Source organism: Ovis canadensis, chromosome 1, assembly GCF_042477335.2.
Source record: "Ovis canadensis isolate MfBH-ARS-UI-01 breed Bighorn chromosome 1, ARS-UI_OviCan_v2, whole genome shotgun sequence".
Classification (NCBI taxonomy): domain Eukaryota; kingdom Metazoa; phylum Chordata; class Mammalia; order Artiodactyla; family Bovidae; genus Ovis; species Ovis canadensis.
The window spans coordinates 232,535,029-232,561,699 of NC_091245.1; the positions used below are offsets into that span (position 1 = coordinate 232,535,029).

The window sequence follows — 26,671 nt, forward strand, 5'->3', positions numbered from 1 at the left end:
GGACTACATCAAACCTTAAAACTTCTGTACAGGAAACAGCACAGTGAAAAGACAATCTATCAAATAGTAGAAAACATTTGCAAACCATAGCTCAGATAAAGGGTTAATATACAGACTTTTTCTTTAACCTCTATAACTCATAAATAAACAAACAAAAAACAAGCAACCAGATAAAAATTGGTCAAAAGACTCAAACATTTCTCCAAAGAAGAGGTATGAATGGCCAATAGGCATATAAAAAGATTCTCAACATTACTAAATCACCAGCAAAATGAAAATCAAAAACAAAGATACCCTGTTAAACTTGTTAGGATGCACACTATCAAAAAATTTAAAAAGTTAAGTGTTGGCAAGGATGTAAAGAAATTGGAATCCTTGTGTGCTATTGGTTAGATGTAAACTGGTACAAGCAACTATCAAAAACAGTATGGAGGGTCCCCAAAAAATTGAAAACAGAACTATCATAGGAATCCAGCAATCCCACTTCCACTTCAGATTATATAACCAAAAGGAACTGAGAGCAGGATACTGAAGAAGTATTTGCACACTAATTTTCACTGCAGCATTATTCACTATATCCAAGATGTGGAAACAATCTAAATGTCCATCAAAAGCTGACAGATAAAGAAAATGTGGTATACACATAGAGCAGAATATTATTCAGCCTTGAAAAAGATGGAAATTCTGTCCTATGTCACAACATAGATGAAATTTCGGACATTATGCTAAGTGAAAAAAGGAAATTATAAAAAGGTAAACAGAGCATAATCCCATTTATATATGACTTGTCTGATACAATCAAATTCATAGAAACAAAACAGAAGGGTGACTGCCAGGAGAGGAGAGGAGGGGGAAACTGAGAGCTGTTGTTCCAAAGGTACAGAGTCACAGTCACGAAAGATGAAAGAGTTCTATGGATCTTTTGTACAACAATGTGCATATAATTAACAATACTAAAATGTGCCCTGAAAATATGTTTAAAATTATCATTTATGTGTTTTTTGCCACAATAAAAAACATGTACCATAGGTACAAACAAAAAAGCTAAAATAACAAATATAATTTAAAACCATGAAATGGCACTACAAGTTGACAGCTTTGGCTAAAATTAATAAGACTAACACACCAAGTATGGGTGAGTTGGTAAGTAACTGGAATTCATGTACATTTTTGGTGGGACTATAAATGATACAGCCATGGAAAATCATTTGGAAAACTAACTTTTTTATAAAACTAAAACAGGTACCTATACTAGGACTCAGAAGTTGAACAACTAGATTTTCACTTATGAGAAATTAATTTAGATATTTAAAAGAAAGATGTGTAAAAGAAATGTTTATAGTAGCTTTATTCATAATAACCCAACCCATAAATACTCTAGGAGATCATAACAAGAAAATAGATAAACAGTGGTATGGTCACTACTTAGCAATAAACAAGAACAAAATAGAGATACATAAATCAAAGCATTAGGCTTACTGTATGAAGCCACTTGCATCATTACATCTACATAAAAATCTAGAAAAATGGGATAAATGCATACAATAGAATACTATTCAACAATAATAGCTTTCCTGATAGCTCACTTGGTAAAGAATCTGCCTGCAATGCAGGAGACCCCAGTTCGATTCCTGGGTCAGGAAGATCTGCTGGAGAAGGCACAGGCTACCCACTCCAGTATTCTTGGGCTTCCCATGTGGCTCAGCTTGTAAAGACTCTGTCTACAATGCGGGAGACCTAGTTTTGATCCCTGGGTTGGGAAGGTCCCCTGGAGAAGGGAATCTTCTACCCACTCCAGTATTCTGACCTGGAGAATTCTGTGGACTGTATAGTTCATGGGGTTGCAAAGAGTCGGACACTGACTGAGCAACTTTCACTTTCACACTCAACAATAACACCTGACCTGCCTCTTGAGAAACCTGTATGCAGGTCAGGAAGCAACAGTTAGAACTGAACATGGAACAACAGACTGGTTCCAAATAGGAAAAGGAGTACGTCAAGCCTGTATATTGTCACCCTGCTTATTTAACTTATATGCAGAGTACCTCATGAGAAATGCTGGGATGGAAGAAGCACAAGTTGGAATCAAGATTGCCAGGAGAAATATCAATAACCTTAGACATGCAGATGACACCATCCTTATGGCAGAAACTGAAGAAGAACTAAAGAGCCTCTTGATGAAAGTTAAAGAGGAGAGTATAAAACTTGGCTTAAAGCTCAACATTCAGAAAATGAAGACCATGGAAGCTGGTCCCATCACTTCATGGCAGATAGATGGGGAAACTGCAGAAACAGTGGCTGACTTTATTTTTCTGGGCTCCAAAATCACTGCAGATGGTGACTGCAGCCATGAAATTAAAAGACACTTACTCCTTGGAAGTAAAGTTATGACCAACCTAGACAGCATATTAAAAAGAAGAGACATTACTTTGTCAACAAAGGTCCATCTAATCAAGGCTATAGTTTTTCCAGTGGTCATGTATGGATGTGAGAGTTGGGCTATAAAGAAAGCTGAGAGCCAAAGAATTGATGCTTTTGAACTGTGGTGTTGGAGAAGTCTCTTGAGAGTCCCTTGGACTGCAAGGAGATCCAACCAGTCCATCCTAAAGGAATCAGTCCTGAAGATTCATTGGAGGACTGATGTTGAAGCTGAAACTCCAATACTCTGGCCACCTGATGCGAAAAGCTGACTCATTGGAAAATACCCTGATGCTGGGAAAGACTGAGGGCAGGAGAAGAAGGGAATGACAGAGGATGAGATGGTTGGATGGCATTACCTACTCGATGGGCATGGGTTTGGGTGGACTCTGGGAGTTGGTGATGAACAGGGAGGCCTGGCATGCTGCGGTTCATGGGGTCGCAAAGAGTTGGACATGACTAAGTGACTGAACTGAACTACTGATATACACAACAACATGACTGAATCTCAGAAGTATGCTGAATAGAAATTTTTAACACTCATAAAAATTAACCTACAGCAGAAAAAAGTGAAAACAGTGGTTACCTCTAAGCAGAATGCAAGCAGGAATTAATTGGCAACAACTATGAGGGAAGGCTTAGCACCAAAGACCTGATGCTTTCAAACTGTGGTATTGGAGAAGACTCTTGAGACTCCCATGGACTGCAAGATCAAACCAGTCAATCCTAAAGGAAATCAACCCTGAATATTCATTGGAAGGACTGATGCTGAAGCTGAAACTAGTACTTTGGCCACCTGATGCGAAGAGCCCACACCTTAGAAAAGACTCATGCTGGGAAAGATGGAAGACAGGAAAAGGGGATGACAGAGGATGAGATGGTTGGATGGCATCACTGACTCAATGGATTAGAGTTTGAGCAAGCTCCAGGAGATGGTAAATGACAGGGAAGGACTGGCATGCTGCAGTCCATAAAGCCACAAAGAGCTGGACATGACTCAGTGACTAAGCAACAACAAATGAGGGAATTTTCTGGGTAAGAGTAATGTATGTTGGCAGGTAATGCATGCATCAGAACTTAGCAAGTATGTGCTTAGAATTTGTGCATTTCAATGTATATAAATTTTGCCTCAAAGAGAAATTTGTTTTTGTTTTCAAAAGGAAAAATTTATAAAGAAATATTAAACTCTACTTACAGATAAGCATGCTAAAGATTTAAGGAGAAAGCCTACTAATGTCTTCAACTGGTAATGCATAAAAAAATTAGGATAAATTAATGGATAGAGAGAGAAATAGATAAATGAGTAAGTTGTAAAGTAAAAAAAAAAAAACCAAACGGCAATCAAGGTGGTAGATATATGGGTCTTCACTGTAAAGTTCAATTTTGCTCATGCTTGAAGTTTTTCATAACATGCTAGAAGGAATCTATGAGATATATTTGAAGCAGCGATTAAAAGAAAATTCATTTAATTTAAATACTTAAACACTTTTATCAATAGAAATGAGGCAGAAATATAAATAATTAGCAGTTCAAAGACTTGAAAAGGAATAACAAACTAAACCAAAGAAAGCACAAAGCAGAAAATAAGAATAAAAGCAGGAATTAATAAGATAGAAAATGGAGGAAAAGATCTAAATAATCAATTTAAATGTTTGCTTTTAAATTAACAAAATAGAGAGTCAACTAACTAACTTAAATAAAGGAGAAAGCATAAATATAAAAAATAATAAGTGAAAAGAGGAAAATAAGCATTGAAACAGAGGAAAAAAGCTTAAATCATAAGAAACTACTTGGCAGATTTCTAGACAAATAAATTTTAAAATACAGGTGAAATAGTTAATACACCAGAAAAATACAGTTTACCAAAATTAAGTCTATAAGAACTACAAAGTTTAAACTGACCAATTTCTGTTGAAGAAATAAAGTTATCAAAAAATAAAAAAGCACCAGGCCCAGATGGTTTCACAAATCTATAACTCTGAATACCAGAAAACCTTCCCAATTATTTTTATGAAGCAAGAATAATGATAACTAATAACTGATAAACACAGTATAAAAAAAAAGACCAACATCACATATGACTATAATTGTAAAAGTACTCACCTTAAAAATTAGTGAACACATTAAGAAAATACTACACCAGGAACAACTAAGATTTAATCCAGAAAACCAAGATCAGTTCCTTAAGATCTAAGGGGGAAAAAAAACACTTGATAATATTCACAAATGATGAAAAAGCCTTCAACAAAATTCAATATCCATTCCTGGAAAAAATAAAAAAAGTTACAGATCCTCTCTTAACATGATTATATATATAATGATATATATATATATATAATGATATATATATAATGATATATATATATATAATGATATATATATAATGATATATATAATGATATATATTGATATATATAATGATATATATATTCATATTATCATATAAAATAAATCCCCATGGGATTCTCCAGGTAAGAATACTGGAGTGGGCAGTATTCTTGCCTGGAGAATCCCATGTAGAGAGAAACCTGGCAGATAGTCACTGAGGTCACAAAAAGTCTGATGTGACTTAGCGACTGGGCACAGGTGCATTTACACCAAAATCAGGAAAAAGATAAGGATGTATATCATCTCCTCTGGTATTAAATATTTTACTAGAAGTAAAAGCCAATGGAATTAGATGAGAGAAAGCAAACAGAAGAATAAAAATTGGAAAAGAAGCAAAACTGTATCTATTTGCAGAAAATATGACACTGTATGTGACAGCTCCTAGAGAATTAATGCTGAAGCTAATCCAAACAATAAAAGAACTGAGTACGGCAGCAGGGTGTAAAATTAGCATACTCCATATTACCCAAAATAATATACAGATTCAATGTAATCGCTATCAAAATTCCAACGGTATTTTCACAGAAGTAGAACAATCTAAAAAATTTGTAAGGAAACACAAAAAACCCTCAATACCCAAACAATCTTGAGAAAAAAGAAAAAGTTGGAGGAATTGTGCTTTCCGATTTCAATCTATATTACAAAGCTATAATCATCAAAACAATATAGGTTTGACCTAAAAACAGACACAGAGATCAATGGAAAATGGATAGCCCAGAAATGAAACCACACTTACATGGGCAATTAACTTACAACAAAGAAGATAAGAACATACACTAAGGAAAAGACAACCTCTTCAATAAGTGGGGCTAGAAAAACTGGACAATTATATGCAAAATAACCAAACTGGACTATTTTTTCATACCATACACAAACATATACTCAAAAGGGATTAAATATTTAAATGTAAGACTTGAAACCATAAAACTTCTAGAAGAAGCAGTATGCTTTTTTGACATTGGTCCTAGCAATATTTTTTGGACAAGTCTCTTTAAGCAAAGGAAACAAAAGCAAAAATAAACAAACAGGACTACATAAAACTAAAAAGCTCTTGTACAACGAAGGAAACTATCAACAAAACAAAAAGGCAGCCTGCTGAATTGCAGAAGATATTTGCAAATGATATATATCTGATAACTGGTTAATATCCAAAATATACAATGAACTCATACAACTAAACATCAAAAAAACAAACTAGACTACAAAATCGGCAGAGGACCCGAACAGCCATTTTTTCAAAGACATACAAATGACCAACAGACACGTGAAAAGATGCTCAACATCACTAATCATGAGGAAAAAGCAAATCAAAACCACAATGAGATAGCCCCTCACACCTGTCAGAATGGCTTTTATCAAAAAGAAAACAAATAATGTGTTGCCAAGGATGTGGAGAAAAGGGAGCCCTTGTGCACTGTTGGTGGGAATGTAAATTGATACAGGCACCTCAAAAAAATTCAGCAATTCTAATTTGAGATGTTTGTTTTTTATAGTGGTACATACAAGCAGTTCTATAACTACATTCTGTGTATTCTAAAATTGAGGAAATAAGTAAATATACTGTGAATAACAGTAGGTTTCTCACTTGTAAAAGGAAGTGATATGATACATGTCACAACTTGAGTACTTCGAGAACATAAAAATTGCACTAAAAAGCAAAATCATCAAATTACTCTATAACTTATTCATGGAAACTTGCAGCAAACTTTAAATATTTGACTTCTCTCTTCCTGCCATCCCTCAAAACATGCTTCATCTTTCAATTACTTTGTAGACATGTAATAATAAAGTTTTGTGAAAGTATTTGACTTCCCATGATTGATATCACTCTTATATTAAAAAGCACATAGATCATTAACAACGTATCTTAAAATTTAGAATCACATAGTACTATACTTTTTCTTTGAAAAACTCATTAGAGTTGACCCTTGAACAACATGGGTTTTAACTGTGAGGATTCTTTTGAACTATAGATCTTTTTTCAAAAAAGAAGAGAGGCGAAAAGCAAAGGAGAAAAGGAAAGATATGAGCATCTGAATGCAAAGTTCCAAAGAATAGCAAGAAGAGATAAGAAAGCCTTCTTCAGTGATCAATGCAAAGAAATAGAGGAAAACAACAGAATGGGAAAGACTAGAGATCTCTTCAAGAAAATTAGAGATACCAAGGGAACATTTCATGCAAAGATAGGCTTGATAAAGGACAGAAATGGTCTGGACCTAACAGAAGGAGAAGATATTAAGAAGAGGTGGCAAGAATACATGGAAGAATTGTACAAAAAAGACCTTCACGACCCAGATAATCATGATGATGTGATCACTAATCTAGAGCCAGACATCTTGGAATGTGAAGTCAAGCGGGCCTTAGAAAGCATCACTACGAACAAAGCTAGTGGAGGTGATGGAATTCCAGTTGAGCTGTTTCAAATCCTGAAAGATGATGCTGTGAAAGTCCTGCACTCAATATGCCAGCAAATTTGGAAAACTCAGCAGTGGCCACAGGACTGGAAAAGGTCAGTTTCCATTCCAATCTCAAAGAAAGGCAATGCCAAAGAATGCTCCAACTACCACACAATTGGACTCATCTCACTAGTGTAGTACAGTAAAGTAGTGTAGTAAAGTAGTGCTAGTAAAGTAGTGCTCAAAATTCTCCAAGACAGGCTTCAGAAATACATGAACCATGAACTCCCTGACGTTCAAGCTGGTTTTAGAAAAGGCAGAGGAACCAGAGATCAAATTGCCAACATCCGCTGGATCATGGAAAAAGTAAGGGAGTTCCAGAAAAACATCTATTTCTGCTTTATTGACTATGCCAAAGCCTTTGACTGTGTGGATCACAACAAACTGTGCAAAATTCTGAAAGAGATGGGAATACCAGACCACCTGACCTGCCTCTTGAGAAATCTGTATGCAGGTCAGGAAGCAACAGCCAGAACTGGACATGGAACAACAGACTAGTTCAAAATTGGGAAAGGAGTACATCAAGGCTGTATAGTGTCACCCTGCTTATTTAACTTATATGCAGGGTACATCATAAGAAACGCTGGACTGGAAAAAACATAAGCTGGATTCACAATTGCCAGGAGAAATAACAATAACCTCAGATATGCCCATGACACCACCCTTATGGCAGAAACTGAAGAGGAACTAAAAAGCCTCTTGATGAAAGTGAAAGAGGAAAGCGAAAAAGTTGGCTTAAAGCTCAACATTCAGAAAATGAAGATCGTGGCATCCAGTCCCATCACTTCATGGGAAATAGATGGGGAAACAGCGGAAACAGTATCAGACTTTATTTTTGGGAGCTCCAAAATCACTGCAGATGGTGACTGCAGCCATGAAATTAAAAGACGCTTACTCCTTGGAAGAAAACTTATGACCAACCTAGATAGCATATTCAAAAGCAGAGACATTTCTTTGCCGACTGAGGTCCGTCTAGTCAAGGCTATGGTTTTTCCTGTGGTCATGTATGGATGTGAGAGTTGGACTGTGAAGAAGGCTGAGCGCTGAAGAATTGATGCTTTTGAACTGTGGTGCTGGAGAAGACTCTTGAGAGTCCCTTGGACTGCAAGGAGATCCAACCAGTCCATTCTGAAGGAGATTAGCCCTGGGATTTCTTTGGAAGGAATGATGCTAAAGCTGAAACTCCAGTACTTTGGCCACCTCATGCGAAGAGTTGACTCATTGGAAAAGACTCTCATTGGGGGCAGGAGGAGAAGGGGATGAGAGAGGATGAGATGGCTGGATGGCATCACGGACTCGATGAACGTTAGTCTGAGTGAACTCGGGAGATGGTGATGGACAGGGAGGCCTGGCGTGCTGCAATTCATGGGGTCGCAAAGAGTCGGACACGACTGAGAGACTGAACTGAACTGAACTGAACTACATAAACTGCAGCTGGCCGGATATGTAGATGCAGAACTGTGGAGAGGGACGGCCAACTATGGGTCCCAAGCATCTTCAGACTTTGAAATCGGCAGCAGGTCGTGGAATCAATCTCCTAAAGACACTGAGGAACAAATGTACCTATATCTTCTTTATTTAAATTAAAGCCTTAATTAACTAAACTTTTCAAGGAATGAGTTGTCTAATTTTCTTGTTTAAGATTAACCTAGAAACTCTTTCAGTTGAAACATTTTGAAGAACATAGTCGTAAAACACATTTTCCACAATTATGTCATGTATCAAACATGGATAGAAGTATTTTCTCAAAACATAGTGCTTTTCAACGTCTCTAGACTATTTAGTTATTGCAGTTATATCCCAAAGTAAGTGTCGTTACAAGAGATACAAGAGACTGAGAAATTGCTATTTTGAATAAACCTCTGAACTTGTTTCCTCATATACAAAATGCAAGTATAAACCTGCATGAGAGCCTGACAGGGTTACAAAACTCAAAACCGGCAGTAAAATGAATGTGTGCTGGATAAGTTTGTTGCTGACTAGACATCACTGACATTTCTTTTCAGACCTTCCTTGCACTGTAAAATAGAAGAAATTAACCTCTCCAGATTCCCATCTGGATGCAGTTGCAGGTGGATACTTGAGAAGAGAAGCAGCCTCCAGGTAAGTAGTTTCTTGAGAACTACACACTTTGGTGCTACAAAGCTAGAGTTCTTAAAAGTTCTTAAAAGAAAATAAGCAGCTTCCATACTTCAGGCTAAATAGCTTCCCTAATTCCCTGAGCCCTTCCAAAAGTTATATAAGCCTTTAATTCCCCAAGTTAAAAGCCTGATGCTTGGAATCCAGTGGCTTGTATTTTCCAAATCAAACTGTGTTTGACTTACAAGTTGTATGTGAAAATGCTCTACAAACTAAAAAAGACCATATGAAAGCATGGATTATTATTTCTGTTCTCCCTGATAGGAAATTTCAGTTGAAGTTGTTTTCTGATAATCAGTTTCTAATAGCAATGTTTCGTACCAAGAGAGTCCCCTGCAAGAGTTTATGATATATGAGAACAACATAATATTCATAATGCAACTTTTACAAATCAGGAATCAGATGTGATGGTGGATGAGAAAGGATGGATTAAATGTTACTTGGGAGTGAAAAGGTAAAAATTAAGAAATGATTTATGGAAGAGAATTAGAGATTAAACAGACCTGAACACTAAAGGGTAGGAAAACTTCTTAAATCAGAGACAATATAAGAAACTGGAAGAAAGAGCATGCTCAAATAAACAAACCGAGCAACTCAGAGGCATGGATGGAGAACAAAAGGCATGTAACACAAAGTGGCTTCCTTTCATGTTGAGTGTGTACAAAGGAGAGGGGGCTGGGGCCAAACAGTACAAGGCCAGAAAAGCTAAACATTTGGACTTGACTGTTATTATCCAACTTCAGATTCAGAGAGACTTATAGAATTTTATGCCTAGATAACAAAATCATGCTGCGAATTAACATACTGCCAAAACTAGAGCCTACCAGGATGAAAAACTACGCAAAAGAAACTGCTTTTCCTAAAATACTGTTTTTGTCCTTAGACTCTTCTTTTCAAAAATGGTGGTCCCTCCTTACCATGGTCCCCATCCTATTCAACCATATCTTCTAGCATTACCCAAAACATACAACTCTTTCTAAATAGACTACACTCTGTATTACTGGCCCTTGAGCACAGCCAGAAAATCCAAGTGGAATAACATCAGGTACTAACTAATCTGCCCAGGCCACTATAACAAAGTACATACACCAGGAAGCTTAAACAACAGAAATGTATCTCACAAAGTCCGTAAAGTCAAAGATCAATATGCCAGCTGATCTGGTTCCTGATAAGGGCTCCCTTCCTGGTATGTAGATGGCCATTTTTTCAGTGTCTCACATGGCCTTTCCTCTGACTGTATGCTCAAAGAGAGAGAAAGATCTCTCTCTCTCTTCTTATAAGGCCACCAGCCCTGTTGGATTAGGGCCCCACAGACCTTTATGACCTTAACTTTAATTACCTCCATAAAGACCCTATCTCCAAACACAGTTACACTGGGGGTTGAAACTTCAACATGAATTCAGCAGGGACACAGTCACTCCAAAATACACTGGGTTATTCCTTAAGAGATTTTGCAGCTTCTGTTCTTACCTTCTTGAAATATTTCCTCTATCATGTGAAAAAGCCCAGCCATTCCTATCAAAGGATGAAAAGCCACAGGGAAAGTAAGGCACCCACGCCCCACCCGACCCCCTGCTGCTGAGCCAACAACCAACACCAAATGCCAGATACATGAATGAAGCCACACTGCACCATCCAGTTTCAATTAAGCTATCAGAAAGCTACAGCCACAGGCGTGACCATAGGTGAAACTAACAGAACTGCCAGGTAAGCTGAGACAAAATTGTAAAATGGAGGGAAAAATAAATGATTATTGCTTTAAGTCACTAAATTTTGTTACAAAGCAGTAAATAGTTGATATGGTATACCTTCTTGTTCTGCTTTTTGACCTAGACCTCTGAACTCTGTATGATTTTCCTCGACCCCGTGAACGACTTCGACTTCGTTTTCTTCTAGAGCCATAAGAAGAGCTACTGCTTGATCGATGTCTGCGTCTGAAAAAGAACATAATCAAATATTACTTGCCTTCAAAATGTTACCAGATACTATGTTATGAGTACTATACTGGTTTATAGGCTTATCTACAAAAAATAGATAAAGGATAAACACCTATGGGCTAGGTCTGGAAGAAAACAAAATAAAAGCTTTGGGTTGACACTTAAACCTCATAAATATATAACTACAAAAAGAAAAATATTTCACCCATAAAACTTCAAAGTACAAAACCATATGAACTCTAAGGAATGTCACTCTTGCTACTACATAAGTAAAAATTATGAAAATCACCTTCTATCATAAGAATGTGAGCGAGGCTGAAGATCTCTGGACCAAGATCTTGACTTTGATCTTGATCTCCTTCCGCCTTTCTTTCGGCTGTATGTTCTACTATCTGAAGAACTGCTGGAAGAAGATCGTCTACGGTGTTTCTTTTTTCTCTTGCTTCTGCTTTCTTCTTCAGTATCTGATGACCGGCGGCCCATTTCTACAGGTTTAAATTAAAAGAAAATTGTTTCTAACATAATGGAACAATGGATGAAATTTAATATAGTAATTTTCTTGTATCTGTAAAAATTTCCAATGTCTTAGTAAAGTATAATTTAAATGTACCAGTCTTAACCAAACATGAGAAACAGCTCTAGTACTGTCTTCTAGCACTATCAGTTTACTGTTTTCACAATTTATGAATAAAGTAAACTCATCCTAAATTTTTTAAAATGTCTTCAAAACTGTCAACCCTGAGGATGGTTCCTTACAACAATTTTATTATGCTTAAAGTTGCATTTATCATTAATTACATGATACTTGGTTTAGGGATCAACTATCTAATCTTATATTCTCATATTCCCTAAAGATAAAAGATATTTTACTATCTTTTAGAGTTAAACTTTCCTAACTGAAAATTGTAAAATTTTGATCTCTGTTCAAGCTATCAGAAATTTTGTATCTCTGTTTGTTTCCAAGGCACACCACTCAATATCATGGTAATCCAAGTCTCTGGCCCGACCAGTAATGCTGAAGAAGCTGAAGTTGAATGGTTCTATGAAGACCTACAAGACCTTTTAGAACTAACACCCAAAATAGATGTCCTTTTCATTATACGGGACTGGAATGCAAAAGTAGGTAGTCAAGAAACACCTGGAATAACAGGCAAATTTGTCCTTGGAGTACAGAATGAAGCAGGGCAAAGACTAATAGCATTCTGCCAAGAGAATGCACTGGTCATAGCAAACACTCTCTTCCAACAACACAGGAGAATACTCTACACATGGACATCACCAGATAATCAGACCGATTATATTCTTTGCAGCCAAAGATGGAGAAGCTCTATATAGTAAGCAAAAACAAGACTGGGGGAAAAAAAAAAAAAAACCAAGACTGGGAGCTGACTGTGGCTTGGATCATGAACTCCTTATTACCAAGTTCAGACTTAAAATGAAGAAAGAGGGGAAACCACTAGACCATTCAGGTATGACCTAAATCAAATCCCTTATGATTATACAGCACAAGTGAGAAGTAGATTAAAGGCACTAGATCTAATAGTCAGAGTGCCTGATGAACTATGGATGAAGGTTTGTGACATTGTACAGGAGACAGGAATCAAGACCATCCCCAAGAAAAAGAAATGCAAAAAAGCAAAATGGCTGTCTGAGGAAGCCTTACAAATAGCTGTGAAAAGAAGGGAAGAGAAAAGCAAAGGAGAAAAGGAAAGATATACACCCACTTGAATGCAGAGTTCCAAAGATAGGAAGGAGAGATACAAAAGCCTTCCTCAGCAATCAATGCAAAGAAATAGAGGGAAACAACAGAATGGGAAAGACTAGAGATCTCTTAAAAAAAATTAAAGATACCAAGGGAACATTTCATGCCAAGATGGGCACCATAAAGGACAGAATGGTAGGGACCTAACAGAAGCAGAAGATATTAAGAAGAGGTGGCAAGAATACACGGAAGAACTATAAAAAAAAGATCTTCACAACCCAAACAATCACGATGGTGATAATCAGTCACCTAGAGCCAGACATCCTGGAATGTGAAGTCAAGAGGGCCTTAGGAAGCATCACTACGAACAAAGCTAGTGGAAGTGATGGAATTCCAGTGGAGCTATTTCAAATCCTGAAAGATGATGCTGTGAAAGTCCTGCACTCAATATGCCAGCAAATTTGGAAAACTCAGCAGTGGCCACAGGACTGGAAAAGGTCCGTTTTCATTCCAATCCCAAAGAATGGCAAGGCCAAAGAATGCTCAAACTACCGCACAATTGCATTCATCTCACATGCTAGTAAAGTAATGCTTAAAATTTTCCAAGCCAGGCTTCAATAGTATATGAACTGTGAACTTCCAGAGGTTCAAGCTGGATTTAGAAAAGGCAGAGGAACCAGAGATCAAATGGCCAACATCTGCTGGATCATCGAAAAAGCAAGAGAGTTCCAGAAAAATATCTATTTCTGCTTCACTGACTATGCCAAAGCTTTGACTGTGTAGATCACAATAAACTGAGGAAAATGCTTCAAGAGATGGAAATACCAGACCACCTGACTTGCCTCTTGAGAAACCCGTATGCAGGAAGCAACAGTTAGAACTTGACATGGAACAACAGACTGGTTCCAATTAGGAAAAGGAGTATGTCAAGGCTGTATATTGTCACCCTGCTTATTTAACTTCTGTGCGGAGTACATCATGAGAAACGCTGGGCTGGAGGAAGCACAAACTGGAATCAAGATTGCCAGGAGAAATATCAATAACCTCAGATATGCAGATGACACCACCCTTATGGCAGAAAGTGAAGAAGAACTAAAGAGCCTCTTGATGAAAGTTAAAGAGGAGAGTAAAAAAGTTGGCTTAAAGCTCAACATTCAGAAAACCAAGATCATGGCATCCAGTCCCATCACTTAATGGCAAATAGATGGGGAAATAGTGGCTGACTTTATTTTTCTGGGCCCCAAAATCACTGCAGATGGTGACTGCAGCCATGAAATTAAAAGACACTTACTCCTTGGAAGAAAAGTTATGACCAACCTAGACAGCATATTCAAAATCAGAGACATTACTTTGTCAACAAAGGTCCGTCTAGTCAAGGCTATGGTTTTTCCAGTAGTCATGTATGGATGTGAGAGTTGGAGTATAAAGAAAGCTGAGAGCCAAAGAATTGATGCTTTTGAACTGTGGTGTTGGAGAAGACTCTTGAGAATCCCTTGGACTGCAAGGAGATCCAAGCAGTCCATCCTAAAGGAGATCAGTCCTGAATATTCCTTGGAAGGACTGATGCTGAAGCTGAAACTCTATTACTTTGTCACCTGATGTGAAGAGCTGACTCACTGGAAAATATCCTGATGCTGGGAAAGACTGAGGGCAGGAGGAGAAGGGGATGACGAAGGATGAGATGGTTGGATGGCATCACTGACTCAATGGACATGGGTTTGGACTGACTCTGGGAGTTGGTGACGGACAGGGAAGCCTGGCCTGCTGCGGTTCATGGGGTCACAAATGGTCGGACACAACTGAGCGACTGAACTGAATTGAAAATTCTAAAATTTCAAATGGATAAGACCTCATTAATAATCAACAAAGTGCAAATTGAAACAAGACACCATTATCATGTAACTCATAAAATATGAGAAAGGAAGTGTTAACTAATGTACCAAGGTTGATGAAGTATTGTTAACTAAAATATCAAAAATGAAGTCTAACTGTTCACATTGCTAGTACCTATAAAAGTGGTGATAAAATCCTTCCAGAAAGCAATTAAGCAATTTAATTGAAGAGTTTTAAAAATGTTGATGCTTCTTTGACAAAACAATCTTATTTATAGGCATATATCTGCAAAGTTTTCCACTGTAGCATTATCTAAAACTGTATGTATAGAGGGCTTCCTTGGTGGCTTAATGGTAATGAATCCACCTACAAAGCAAGACACAAGGGTTTGACCCCTGATCCAAGAAGATCCCACATGCCCCGGAGAAACTAAGCCCATGCCCCACAACTCCTGAGTTTGCGCTCTAGAACTCGGCAGCCACACTACTGAGCCTGTAAGTGACAGCTACTGAAGCCTGAGCACACTTAAGTCTGTGCTCCGAAACAAGAGAAGTCACTGCAATAAGAAGACCGTGTACTGCAAGAAGAGAAAAGCTTCTGCAGAAACAAAGATCCAGCACAGCCAAAAATAAACACAATAAACAAATACAATTAAAACTGCAAGTAGAGAGACTACAATGTAAGAAAATATATGCATATGAGTAAGAGCAAAAATGAAGACAATTGATAAATATTTAAGTAAGGAAATTGGGTAATTTTTTCTCTTTTTTAACTGATCAGCCCAGGGATTTCTTTGGAAGAAATGATGCTAAAGCTGAAACTCCAGTACTTTGGCCACTTCATGCGAAGACTTGACTCATTGGAAAAGACTCTGATGCTGCGAGGGATTGGGGGCAGGAGGAGAAGGGGACGACAGAGGATGAGATGGCTGGATGTCATCAATGACTCGATGGACGTGAGTCTGAGTAAACTCCGGAAGTTGGTGATGGACAGGGAGGCCTGGGGTGCTGCAATTCATGGGGTCGCAAAGAGTCGGACACGACTGAGCAACTGAACTGAACTATATTCTATATGGCTATGGTATATTTGCATATTTACTATACAAAAGAAAAAACATATAGAATATAAGGTTTTTATATTTAGATAATAACTGATAAGAAGCCTACCTGTCTTACTTTAAAGTTAGATTCTCAATTGGAATCTTTTTTTTACTAAAATAGATATTAGCTATCTTTGGATGTCACTTAAAAGCAAGATCCATCTTTCCTAATAGGTAGGATGAATAGTTAATGAATCAGATAAACAAAAATCTCACACTTCATTTTAATATTTATTTAGATTAAGTTAAATATCATTACTCTAAAAAAAGCAATACATTAAATTCCATCTTTGTTTTCAGAACCAAGTGAGCCATCCCTTCCTTGACTCTAACACAACTCTAGTTGAAAGTCACTGTTATAACTCAATTCAAAACTTAAAGCTATTTACCTGGAGCCAGAATTAGACTTTAAATATAGTTCTGGACCTCAAAGCTGTTCACATTTCTAACATTTCACAGTTCAACTGAACATTGGAAAAACTTAGTTTTGAAAAGCTCAGTAAATCACTAGCATATCTAAGCCAGTTTCCTCATTGAAAACAAAACTGCACTTCTTGTACGATCACCATGATCCTCTCCAGCTCTCAAAATACTACAATTATGAAATCTTATATATACATACAGTATATATGTACATACACACATATTTAAATGTGTGTATATAATAAACTAAAGATCCTCTTGATGAGGGTAAAAGAGGGGAGTGAAAAAAGCTGGCTTAAAGCTCAACATTCAAAAAACAAAGACCATGGCATCCAGTCCCATCACTTTATGGCAAACAGATGGGAAAAAAGTGCAAACAGTGACAGGTTTTTTCTTGGGCTCCAAAATCACTGCGGACAGTGACTATACGCATGAAATTAAAAGATGCTTGCTCCCTGGAAGAAAAGTTATGACAATCCTAGACAGCTTATTGCAAAGCAGAGACATCACTTTGCCACCAAAGGTCCACACAGTGAAAGCTATGGTTTTTCCCATAGTCATGTACAGATGTGAGAGGTGGACCATAAAAAACAAGCCTAAGCGCCAGTGCTGAGAAATCAATGTTTTCGAAACACGGTGCTGCAGAAGTTCTTGAGAGTCCCTTGGACTGCAAGGAGATCAAACCAGTCAATCCTAAAGGAAATCAACCTTGAATATTCATTGGAAAGAATGATGCTGAAGCTGAAACTCCAATACTTTGGCCACCCGATACAAAGAGCCAGCTCACTGGAAAAGACCCTGATGCTGGGAAAGACTGAGGACAGGAGGAGAAGGAGGTAACAGAAGATGAGACAGTTGGCTGGCATCATTGACTCAATGAACATGAGTTTGAGCAAACTCCAAGAGATAGTGAAGTCAGGGAAGCCTGGCATACTGTAGTTTATGGGGTTGCAAAGTCAGACACGACTTAGTGACTAAAAACAACAATAACATGTATTTAAATATTTATAGCCATATAGCCATTATATATCATATATAACCACATATCTCTGTATATGTATATGTATGTATTTATATATATATGTATGTATTTCATTAAGGAATTTGTATATAATTGATAATATTGATCATCTAAGCATTCTAATTTCCTTTTTCTTGTTTCAACCTTTAAACAGGAATTTTCTCTACTTGCAAATAACCAAATTAAGATGGGTTTTTATTTATTACCTGGTTTAAAAAATACTAACATTATAGTAAAGGATAAAAAAGCATAAAGAGGATAGTGAAGACTAAAGGAGAAAACTACAGGACAAGTAGACAAGATATATCAACAAATTTTTAGCAAATAAAAAACAGATGCAGGATTTAGAACTAAGAATGCTGAACATCAAGCAACTGCCGAGATTTCCAATTGAAGAAAAGCCAATTCACATGCAAAAATCAGAAAGGATCAGGAATTTGAGACACCAGATACCATAGCAGGCACAATGACGCACAGAACTAAAAAACAAAGAATTGGTTGAAATTCTATAAAGAAGTAATTGCTCAGGTCCCCGATGCCATTCAACCAGATCAGTTCAGTTCAGTCGCTCAGTCGTGTCTGATTCTTTGAGATCCCATGAATCACAGAACGCCAGGCCTCCCTGTCCATCACCAACTCCCAGAGTTCACCCAGAATCATGTCCATCGAGTCCGTGATGCCATCCAACCATCTCATCCTCTGTCATCCCCTTTTCCTCCTGCCCCTAATCCCTCCCAGTATCAGAGTCTTTTCCAATGAGTCAACTCTTCGCATGAGGTTGGCCAAAGTACTGGAGTTTCAGCTTTAGCATCATAGGGGACTGCTATTCCCCATTCCCAGAAGGAGAGGTGGTTTATTTTAGAAAAATGATGAAACAGTGAAGCACCAGGTTCAGGGGTACAGGAAAAGAGAGCAGAGAAATGTTCAACTTAAAGTTAAAGGTATTAAGTGAACAATCTAACAGTAAATACTGTCACCCTGCATGTACTTCCCTGGTGGCTCAGACGGTAAAGCGTCTGTCTACAATGCGGGAGACCTGGCTTCGATCCCTGGGTCAGGACGATCCTCTAGAGAAGGAAATGGCAATCCACTCCAGTACTATTGCCTGGAAAATCCCATGGACAGAGGAGCTTGGTAGGCTACAGTCCATGGGCTCACAAAGAGTCGGACACGACTGAGCAATTTCACTTCATTTTGTGTGTACTTGGCTCCAAGAATTCAGAGTAATCTTTTTTCCAAAAACTAAACAGTACCTAGAAGAAGCTATATTAAAACCAAGTCCACCAGTTAACAAGCCCAAACCTTAAACACAGCAAACTTTTTTTTTTTAATACTTCTTTTTGCTTTGGCCGTGCCACACGGCTTGTGGGATCTTAGTTCCCTGACCAGGCACCAAACCCAGGTCCTCAGCATCAAGAGTATGGAGTCTCAACCACTGAAATTCCCCACAATAAACTTTTTTCTACAAATATTTCTTCTGGTAACTTTTTAGTAATTATACAACAAAAGAAAACAAATCATGTAATGAAACTCTTCATCATAAGAGACAGAAGTGAAATGAAGTTGCTCAGTCGTGTCCAACTCTTTGCGACCCCATGGACTGTAGCCTACCAGGCTTCTCAGTCCATGGAATTTTCCAGGCAGGAGTACTGCAGTGGGTTGCCATTTCCTTCTCCACGGGATCTTCCCAACCCAGGGATCAAACCTGGGTCTCCTGCACTGCAGGCAGAGGCTTTACCGTCTGAGCCACCAGGGAAGCAGAAGCCAAGCAGAAAATCAAGCAACTCATAGTAAGCCAGAAACATGCAAGAAAACTTCAAAAAAAAAAACACTATCCTCAGAAATATATGAGAAGATGATCCAAACAAGAATAGGAGGAACAGCCATAGAATAGGAGAGAAATCTTGAAATTTAAACAAACAATAAGTTGTAAGTAACACAACAGGGTCAGAGGATACTATCAAAGGGCTCATGAAAAGTAGAAAGAAAAAGATAAAGAAATAGGAGGTTAAAGAGGATCAATCCAGGAAGTCCAATATCCAACTGATATATTCCAGAAAGAAACAGAGCATAGAAAACAGAAAAAGAAAACTATCCAAACAATAATTTTAAAAATTTACAGAATTGAAAGACACAAATTGCCCTAAGTCCCTGGGACAATGAATTTGAAAAGACCTATACCTGACATACCTCATAAAACTTCAGAAACGAAAAATACAAAGAAGAACCTAGAAACTTCTAAAGGTAAAAAATGGTAAAAGGCACAGGGCTTCTCAGCAGCAACACAGCAAACAATGGAGACTTGCCTTCAGAATTCTAAGTGAAAATCATTTTCAAACTAGAATGTATATTCAGCTGAAGCATAGATCTAATATGAGATCAGAATAAAGACATTTTCAGATATGCAAGGGCTCCAATTATACCTCAAGCTCATCCTTTTTTAGGAAGGTATTGAAGGATGTGCTCCAACAGAAAAACAGAGTGAATAAAGATGACCCAGATTCAGAAATAACACTTGAGATAGGTTAAAAAGTCCCAGAGTGATACCATGCCAAGGTATAAGGAATATATCAATGAACAAAAGAGAAAAATCCTTGCCCTCAAGGAGTTTACATTCTAGTTTAATAGTAGTTCCCAATGGGTTCTGTAGACCCCGGGGTATTCCTAAGACCTGAAGGGATCCAACCAGCTAAAACTAATTTTATTACACTAAAACTTGATTTACCTTTTTTGTGACTTTTGTGCTGATGATGTAGAAGCAGTGGTAGGCAAAATTGCTGGTGCTTTAAAAGGAATCAAGGTGACGGGACCAAACTGAACTAACAGTCATTGAATTCTTCACTGCAACATACAGTTGTTGTTGTTGTTGTTTAAAGAAAGGCAGTTTCATTTAGGTATGTCCTTGATAAAGCAGTAAAATCATCAATTCTATAAATTTCAACCCTTGAGAACACATCTTAATAGTCTGTGTGATGAAACAGGAAACACAGAAACTGAAGAACAGGTTATCTTGAGGAAACATTTGTGCAGCTGAATAACAAGTTGAACTAGCTGCTTTTATTGTGAAACACTATTTAAAAGAACTGATTGTGATTATTCAGACTTGGGCATGTGACATTTTCTCAAGAATGAATTGAAGGAGTCTGTCCTTTAAGGAAACTCAATTTATGGCCAATGATAAAATCTGAGCTCTCAATTAACGAAGATATATGGAGTCTAGAAAAATGTTACTGATGAACCTATTTGTAGGGAAGGAATGGAGAGGCAGATGTAGAGAACAAACTTGTGGACACAGCAGAGGAAGGAAAGGATGAGACAGACTGAGAAAGTGGTATTGACATTTATACACTATCGTGTGTAAAACAGCTAGTGGTAAGTTCCTATTTAACACAGGGAGCCCAGTCTGGCACTCAGTGATGACCTAGAGGGGTGGGATAGGGTAGGCAAGGGAGGCAATATATATGACTAATAATGCATTGTTATATGGCAGAAACCAATACAACACTGTAAAGCAATTTGCCTCCAATTAAAAAATAGATTAAAAATAAAATATAATACTAACACAAAAAAAATTGAGCTCTCAAGCAAAAATCAAAATGTTGGATAACTTGTATTTGTCACCATGAGACTGACAGCTTCTCAGCACTTAAAGATTTCTTTGATGAGGTCAATGATGATATTAACAAACTGGAATTTTTAAATTATGTAATGAAGTTTGTCTATATTTAGAAGCTACACATAACTCAGTGAACCAGTATTTTCCAATAAGCCAATGTACAATGTCACAGACTCACGTTATGAGTAAAATATCCACTTACGGTAGGAGACAAACCAAGAGATTTTAATGTAACAGAGCATGAAAAGGTCACTGACATCGTTTCAAATACCACATTACAACAAATGTTTAAGAAACTACTACCTGTCAAGTTATGGCACAGTATTAAGGAAGTAATTATCTGAAAAGGGTATTAAAATACTATTTTTTCCAACAACGTATCTATGTGAAATCCGGATTTTCTTTCATATAATTCATTCAAAAAGTCATCACAATAGACTGAATGTGAAAGCAGATACAAGAATCCAGTTGTCTTCTATTAAGCCAGACAGTAGAGATTTGCAAAAAGGAAAAATAATGCCACTTTTTTCACTTTTGTTTTGGAAAATATAGCTATCTTTCACATCAAACATGTTATTTATGCTACCAAGTAATGGATTTATTACTGTTATTTTTATGTGGACTAATTAATAAATACTTCAAATTTTTGTTTTAATTACTAGAAAGGCAATATTTCTAGATATAACCCATGTAGATAAAAGTCTGTGGGGTTCTCCATAATTTTTAAGCATGTAAAGGGATCTTAAATCTAAAAAGTATGAGACCTACTACTCTAAGGTACCTATAGTCATTTTTATTCTACATTTTCGTCCAGCTTAAGTACCTACATAAGGCATAAAGAAGTAGGAAAAAAAGAAAAGGACATACATCTAATTATGTATCTTGCTGATGACCAAAAAGAGACTGAGAGGTGGGTATACATTTTTTCTATTCTTTAATCTCAAATAACATAATTCATCCATATTAGAAGAATGATTACATTTAACTCGGAAAAGTTAATGAATGAATGATATACAGTCCTTCCTTAGAGTGACCAAATGAAAAAATGATTAAAAAATCACTGTCATAAATTTATAAATACTTTTTCTGGCGATGCATTTACATTTCAAAAAAATCACACCGAAGTATAATTAATCTCAATAAGAGAAACAAAAAGTCATTACATTTCTTTATTATAAACTCAAATACTTATTCAGAAAAGGAACTGAACACTAAGAACAAATCAAAGGTAGGTCCAAAACCTGTCTTCTCATCAATGATAGTATTGAATTCCTACTCACTACCCTAGATATTTACTTACCACTGGATTTCCATAATGTCACTAGCGTGTAATTTGCTCATTCAAGTCATAGTGGTTGATTTATATTATATCACACATTTCCAGTAAGGAAGAACTGTTTTTATTTAACTCCATTGGTAAGTATAACACATGGCAAGATGCATTAATAGCTCTTTCCAGTAAGAGCAAAGATAAATTGAGCATAGATTTTTAGGAGTCCCAGAACCTAACACTTTTTCAACCCATCTGTAAGCAGAAAAGGCAAATAGGGAGAGAAGGCTCTCAGTTTTCTGTTCTCACTTGTCTCTGTTACTTCCTGGTTGCAGTTTCATGGTCACAAACCATATCCAACGAACTCCCATTACAGAATTGAAGCTATGACAATAATGGCTACAGTAGGACATCAATTTACAAAATCATCATATTGTAAAGTTTAGGTGATTGACTGAAGATGTAGAAGCCAAAACGCATCATTCAAAAGAGAGCTTAAAGGCATACACAAGTAGTTCCTTTGTCTGGTAATCAATAAGGTAAAGTAAGCAGTTATCTTTTTCAGAAAGCAGGCAGTTAGAACAAATATTCCTAAAGGACATGACATTTTATGATTATTTCACCACTACTCATTCTTTAGTTTATCAAACTATAATCTTTTTGATCTTGGACACATGACCAAATAAGGGCAAGGGGGAGAAACAGTCATTTCAATGGGAAATCCACCTCAAAGGTGTAAAGTAAAAATGGGGTTAACATCATTTAGCACAGGAAGAAATCCACAAACAAGTACAGAATCACCCAAGGCAATAAAAGAACTAAGGTTAAATTCTAGCTTAATGAGCAAAATAAAGCAAAACTCAAGAGGTACAGAATTGTTAAAACATTCCTCCCAGCACAACTAAAAATTTGCAGACTAGCATCTTTTTTTTTTCATTAAAGCATTATCAGTCATAGGAATTTCTTCCCAATGGTTTGAAAATAAAAGTGGAAAACACACCAATACATCTAACATAACAATCTTATTAGAGAAGTTTTCCAACTCATAATACAACTGTTTGCTTAGTCAAGCTGGTAAGACCAATTAGTAAGACTAGGAAGACTAGCCAAGCTGGTAGGTGCCAGCTGCCTTTATTTCAGTTTCAAACATTTTTAGCCCTCTTACTGAAGAACATACAGTAATAGAGTGCTACCACTTAGCAGGAAATCTTTGTCTGCAAAGACAGTGAATATTTATAGACTCTAGAGCTAAAGGGGCTCTCAAAGGATACCCAGTTTCCCCAGGAGGTTGCACCTGTCATATCTGCTATAATCCTTAAACCCGAAAACCGCATATCTTCTTCGCTTAGAGCTTTTATGGCTAAGTCCAAAGACGACAACTGGAAAACTTTTTTGTGACAATACGAAACTCTTTTATTTAACTACCTAATACCTAATCAGTTGAAACCCAAGTACAAGTAAGTTACTGCTAATTCGGGGCGGCGGGGTTGCGGGGCGAGGGGGGGGCGGGGGGGCGGGTGCGGCGGGACGGGAAATGGCCTCCACTGTGCATTTAAAGATACATAACCTTCGAAAGAAAATTAAGGTTGACCTAAAAACAAGAGTAGGCAACATGTATACTAGTGCATAAACTCTCATAGACCATAGATAGCCATGTGCTCTTGGTCTGTGACCACAAGTCCTGAAATCAAGGAAAGAGATGAATGTTAAAGGCGAATAAATATAACAAATATATTTATTTGTTAAGGAAGGAAGTCTGACACCCTGCATCACCTCTCTTCCCAGCATGCCAGTGTGAGCCAGGAAGGATAGGAGGTGGGGTAGGGGTGGAGGTGCGGATTCGGGTGAGGGAGGGTAAGCTGGAAGAGCAGGCGAATTTAAAGTAGATGTAACAGAGTGGATGGGACAGAGTACACCAGGTTGCAGCCTCCTTCTCGCTCCACCCTACCTAAAACTAGTAACCAAACTCCAGTCACATCTTACAAGGCAAACCCAGAAACCCAAAGACAGGCTATCAAAGATCAGGGACTGGCGGTGGGGGCGGGAGAGAGAGAGGTTTTGAGGAGGGAAAGGGTAAAAGAGTCGGCTAACTCTCCCTCACCACCTCTAGACTCAAGGCCTAGCCTGAGGCCTGCGAGCGCCTACAGCCCTATAATCGCCACCACCCTAAGGCCCCAGCTTCGCCCTCAAAAGGTCAGAAGCCAGGTGCCCAGCGCATGCGCACTGCGCCACCCAGCACGCCGCCGGACCGCCAACCCCCTACCCCCACCCACCTCCCGCCGCCGCCGCCGCCGCCGCTGCCTCCAGTACACAGGCAGCGCCAGGCCCGCGCCGCCTCACGCCAGAGTAGGGCCTCGGAACCCCTCAGCTGCGGGCGCTGCCTCTCAGGTCCCGGACGCGGGCATCACCTGGATTCCGGCCTTCGGGCTTACACCTCCAGTAGACTTGCAAGCGCCGCAGACCTAGAAATGTTTCTTCAAATCTGGGCGCCGCCGGCGTTCACCGACCTTGCTTCAGTTTAAGCTCACCGCCTTCCTGGTTCCACCACCAGGCAGCGTCAGCCGAATTTTCGAGTGCATCGATGGAAACTGCCAGGCGTTAGGAGAGCCGAAGGAGTAGATTGTCACGCCGCCAATTTTTTGTTTGGTGTTGGTTTTCCGTGCTTGATTATTTGATTTTCTTATTACCAAAAAGCAATTAAGGTGGGGACAGAAAAGTTTTACTGCCTTAGTAATCGTCGTTATCTCCAGAGATAATCAGTAAACAAATCCGCATCATAGGAAGTTATGTTTAAGACACCCACACGTAGCAAAATCGATTATCTCATGCTGGGAGAGGAGGAAACTGGCCCAACAATAATAAATCAAGGGAGTGTGTCTGTATAGCGTCAGAGTTGTTTGTGATTAAATTGTAATGATTTATTTGAAAAACTGCATTAAAATCGGTGTTTCTTCTGCGCTAAAGGTGAAGGCACAGGCTGGGAACAAATTTTTTTCTCCCATTAAAGTAACTGGTTGGTTGAGGAATGGGAGAAAACTGCCAGAGGCAGGGGCAGGAGGTTTCTTCTGGAAAATAAATTAAATGTGTAGGGGGTTTTGTTGTGATTTAAACCAATACAAATGAAAGCAAGTCAGCATTTTCTGTAATTTACACGACTTTATCTGTTCTTGCATGAACATCATTTTTTCCTTATTTAATGTGAAGAAGCGTCGATAAGGTGGTAAACTGTTGGCCTTGATCTGAGTGAACCAACAAGTGCTGTGTACCCAAGCTACAGTGTTGCACAGACATTTGAGATGAAGAAAATCATCTCCACAACTCTGTTTTTTGTAAATGACTGTACCTTAACTAACCTGTCTTGAGGGACCATTTTAAAGCTTAACTACAACACTCCAAGTTTATTTTAAATAATTCAAGAGCTGGGGTGGAGGGTAAAGAAATGAACTTTTGGGGCCATGAATTTTATTGGAAGCTGTACATCTGTCTGCAGGTGATCACTGAACTTTACTCTCAATTGTTAGTTTGTTTTTACCAAAACTGCATTTTGAACTGTCTTGAGAAAATATTTGCTATTTAAAGAACAACATTGTTATAACTTGGTGAGCATTTATTAGTATATGATTTCAAAACCTTGGTTGGTTTTTTTTTGGTTTTTTAACTAAATTTCCCTTAGGGCAGTAGGAATCCATAGTTAAGACACTGCAGATCTCTCATACATAGCTCCATCTAATATGAACACCACTATTGGTAAATATACTAAGAGCAACATGCCAGAAAAATCTATGGGAAAATCTATTTGGTGTGAATTATTCAACTATTGTATCCAAGTCTTCCCTGATTAACTTTAAAGTGTTCCATCTTTCCTTCAAGCTCAGTAGGTGGAATTTGAGTTGTGGACTTGAAAGTCATGTGCTTGAAAAGGCAAAAAAGTAGTTGGTGAGACTCCTGATCCCTTACCAGACTTTTAATCATGCTGTTTTGGAGCTGTTTGTGAATACACATTTAACATCTCAGTTTGAGAACTTATTTGAGCATCACATCCATTTAGCTGACCCCATGACTTGTCATTCTGCTAAATAACCTTAAAAGTGGATTTTATTAAAGGATTAAAATTTTACGGTTAGTCCCCTCTAATAATATCAGAAGTAAAGTGGTCACAAATAGTAACCCAAGACTAACTGCAAAATCATATTTCTAAATTCATATAACTTTAGAAAGTGAGAGTATTTGAATCTCTTTTGTAGTGTAATAAAAGAAAGCACTCCTGTAATTTATTGATACCTAAAAACTGCTACTGGAAACTTAAAGTTCTTAATTATTTCTCCTAAAATTAGCAATAAATGAAATATTTTAAGAAGGAAAAAAAAAC

The 26,671-nt window shown here is 37.7% G+C and overlaps 2 protein-coding genes across 9 annotated transcripts in view; one reads left to right on the forward strand and one right to left on the reverse strand.

Annotated features, from left to right (window-relative positions):
• RSRC1 (arginine and serine rich coiled-coil 1) overlaps nt 1-25,127 on the reverse strand; it is a 450,301-nt gene extending 425,174 nt beyond the window's left edge. For 2 of the 8 annotated variants that reach the window (XM_069561621.1, XM_070289404.1), the window contains exons 1-3: nt 24,711-25,127; nt 11,628-11,823; nt 11,210-11,335 (exon numbers count right to left, since the gene is read on the reverse strand). In XM_069561621.1, coding sequence (XP_069417722.1) covers nt 11,210-11,335; nt 11,628-11,821 — 320 coding nt within the window. In that variant the 5' untranslated portion in view covers nt 11,822-11,823; nt 24,711-25,127. Of the gene's footprint in view, nt 1-11,209; nt 11,336-11,627; nt 11,824-24,575 lie in introns of all 8 variants that reach the window. The other 6 variants (XM_070289410.1, XM_070289406.1, XM_069561631.1 and 3 more) reach the window with 4 other exon arrangements.
• LOC138424619 (acrosin-like) lies at nt 23,580-25,232 on the forward strand. The gene is made up of 2 exons (XM_070289416.1): nt 23,580-23,759; nt 24,413-25,232. The coding sequence occupies exon 2, from the start codon at nt 24,519-24,521 to the stop codon at nt 24,822-24,824; it is 306 nt and encodes a 101-aa protein (XP_070145517.1). The 5' UTR covers nt 23,580-23,759; nt 24,413-24,518; the 3' UTR covers nt 24,825-25,232.
• Nucleotides 25,233-26,671: the final 1,439 nt, after the last annotated feature.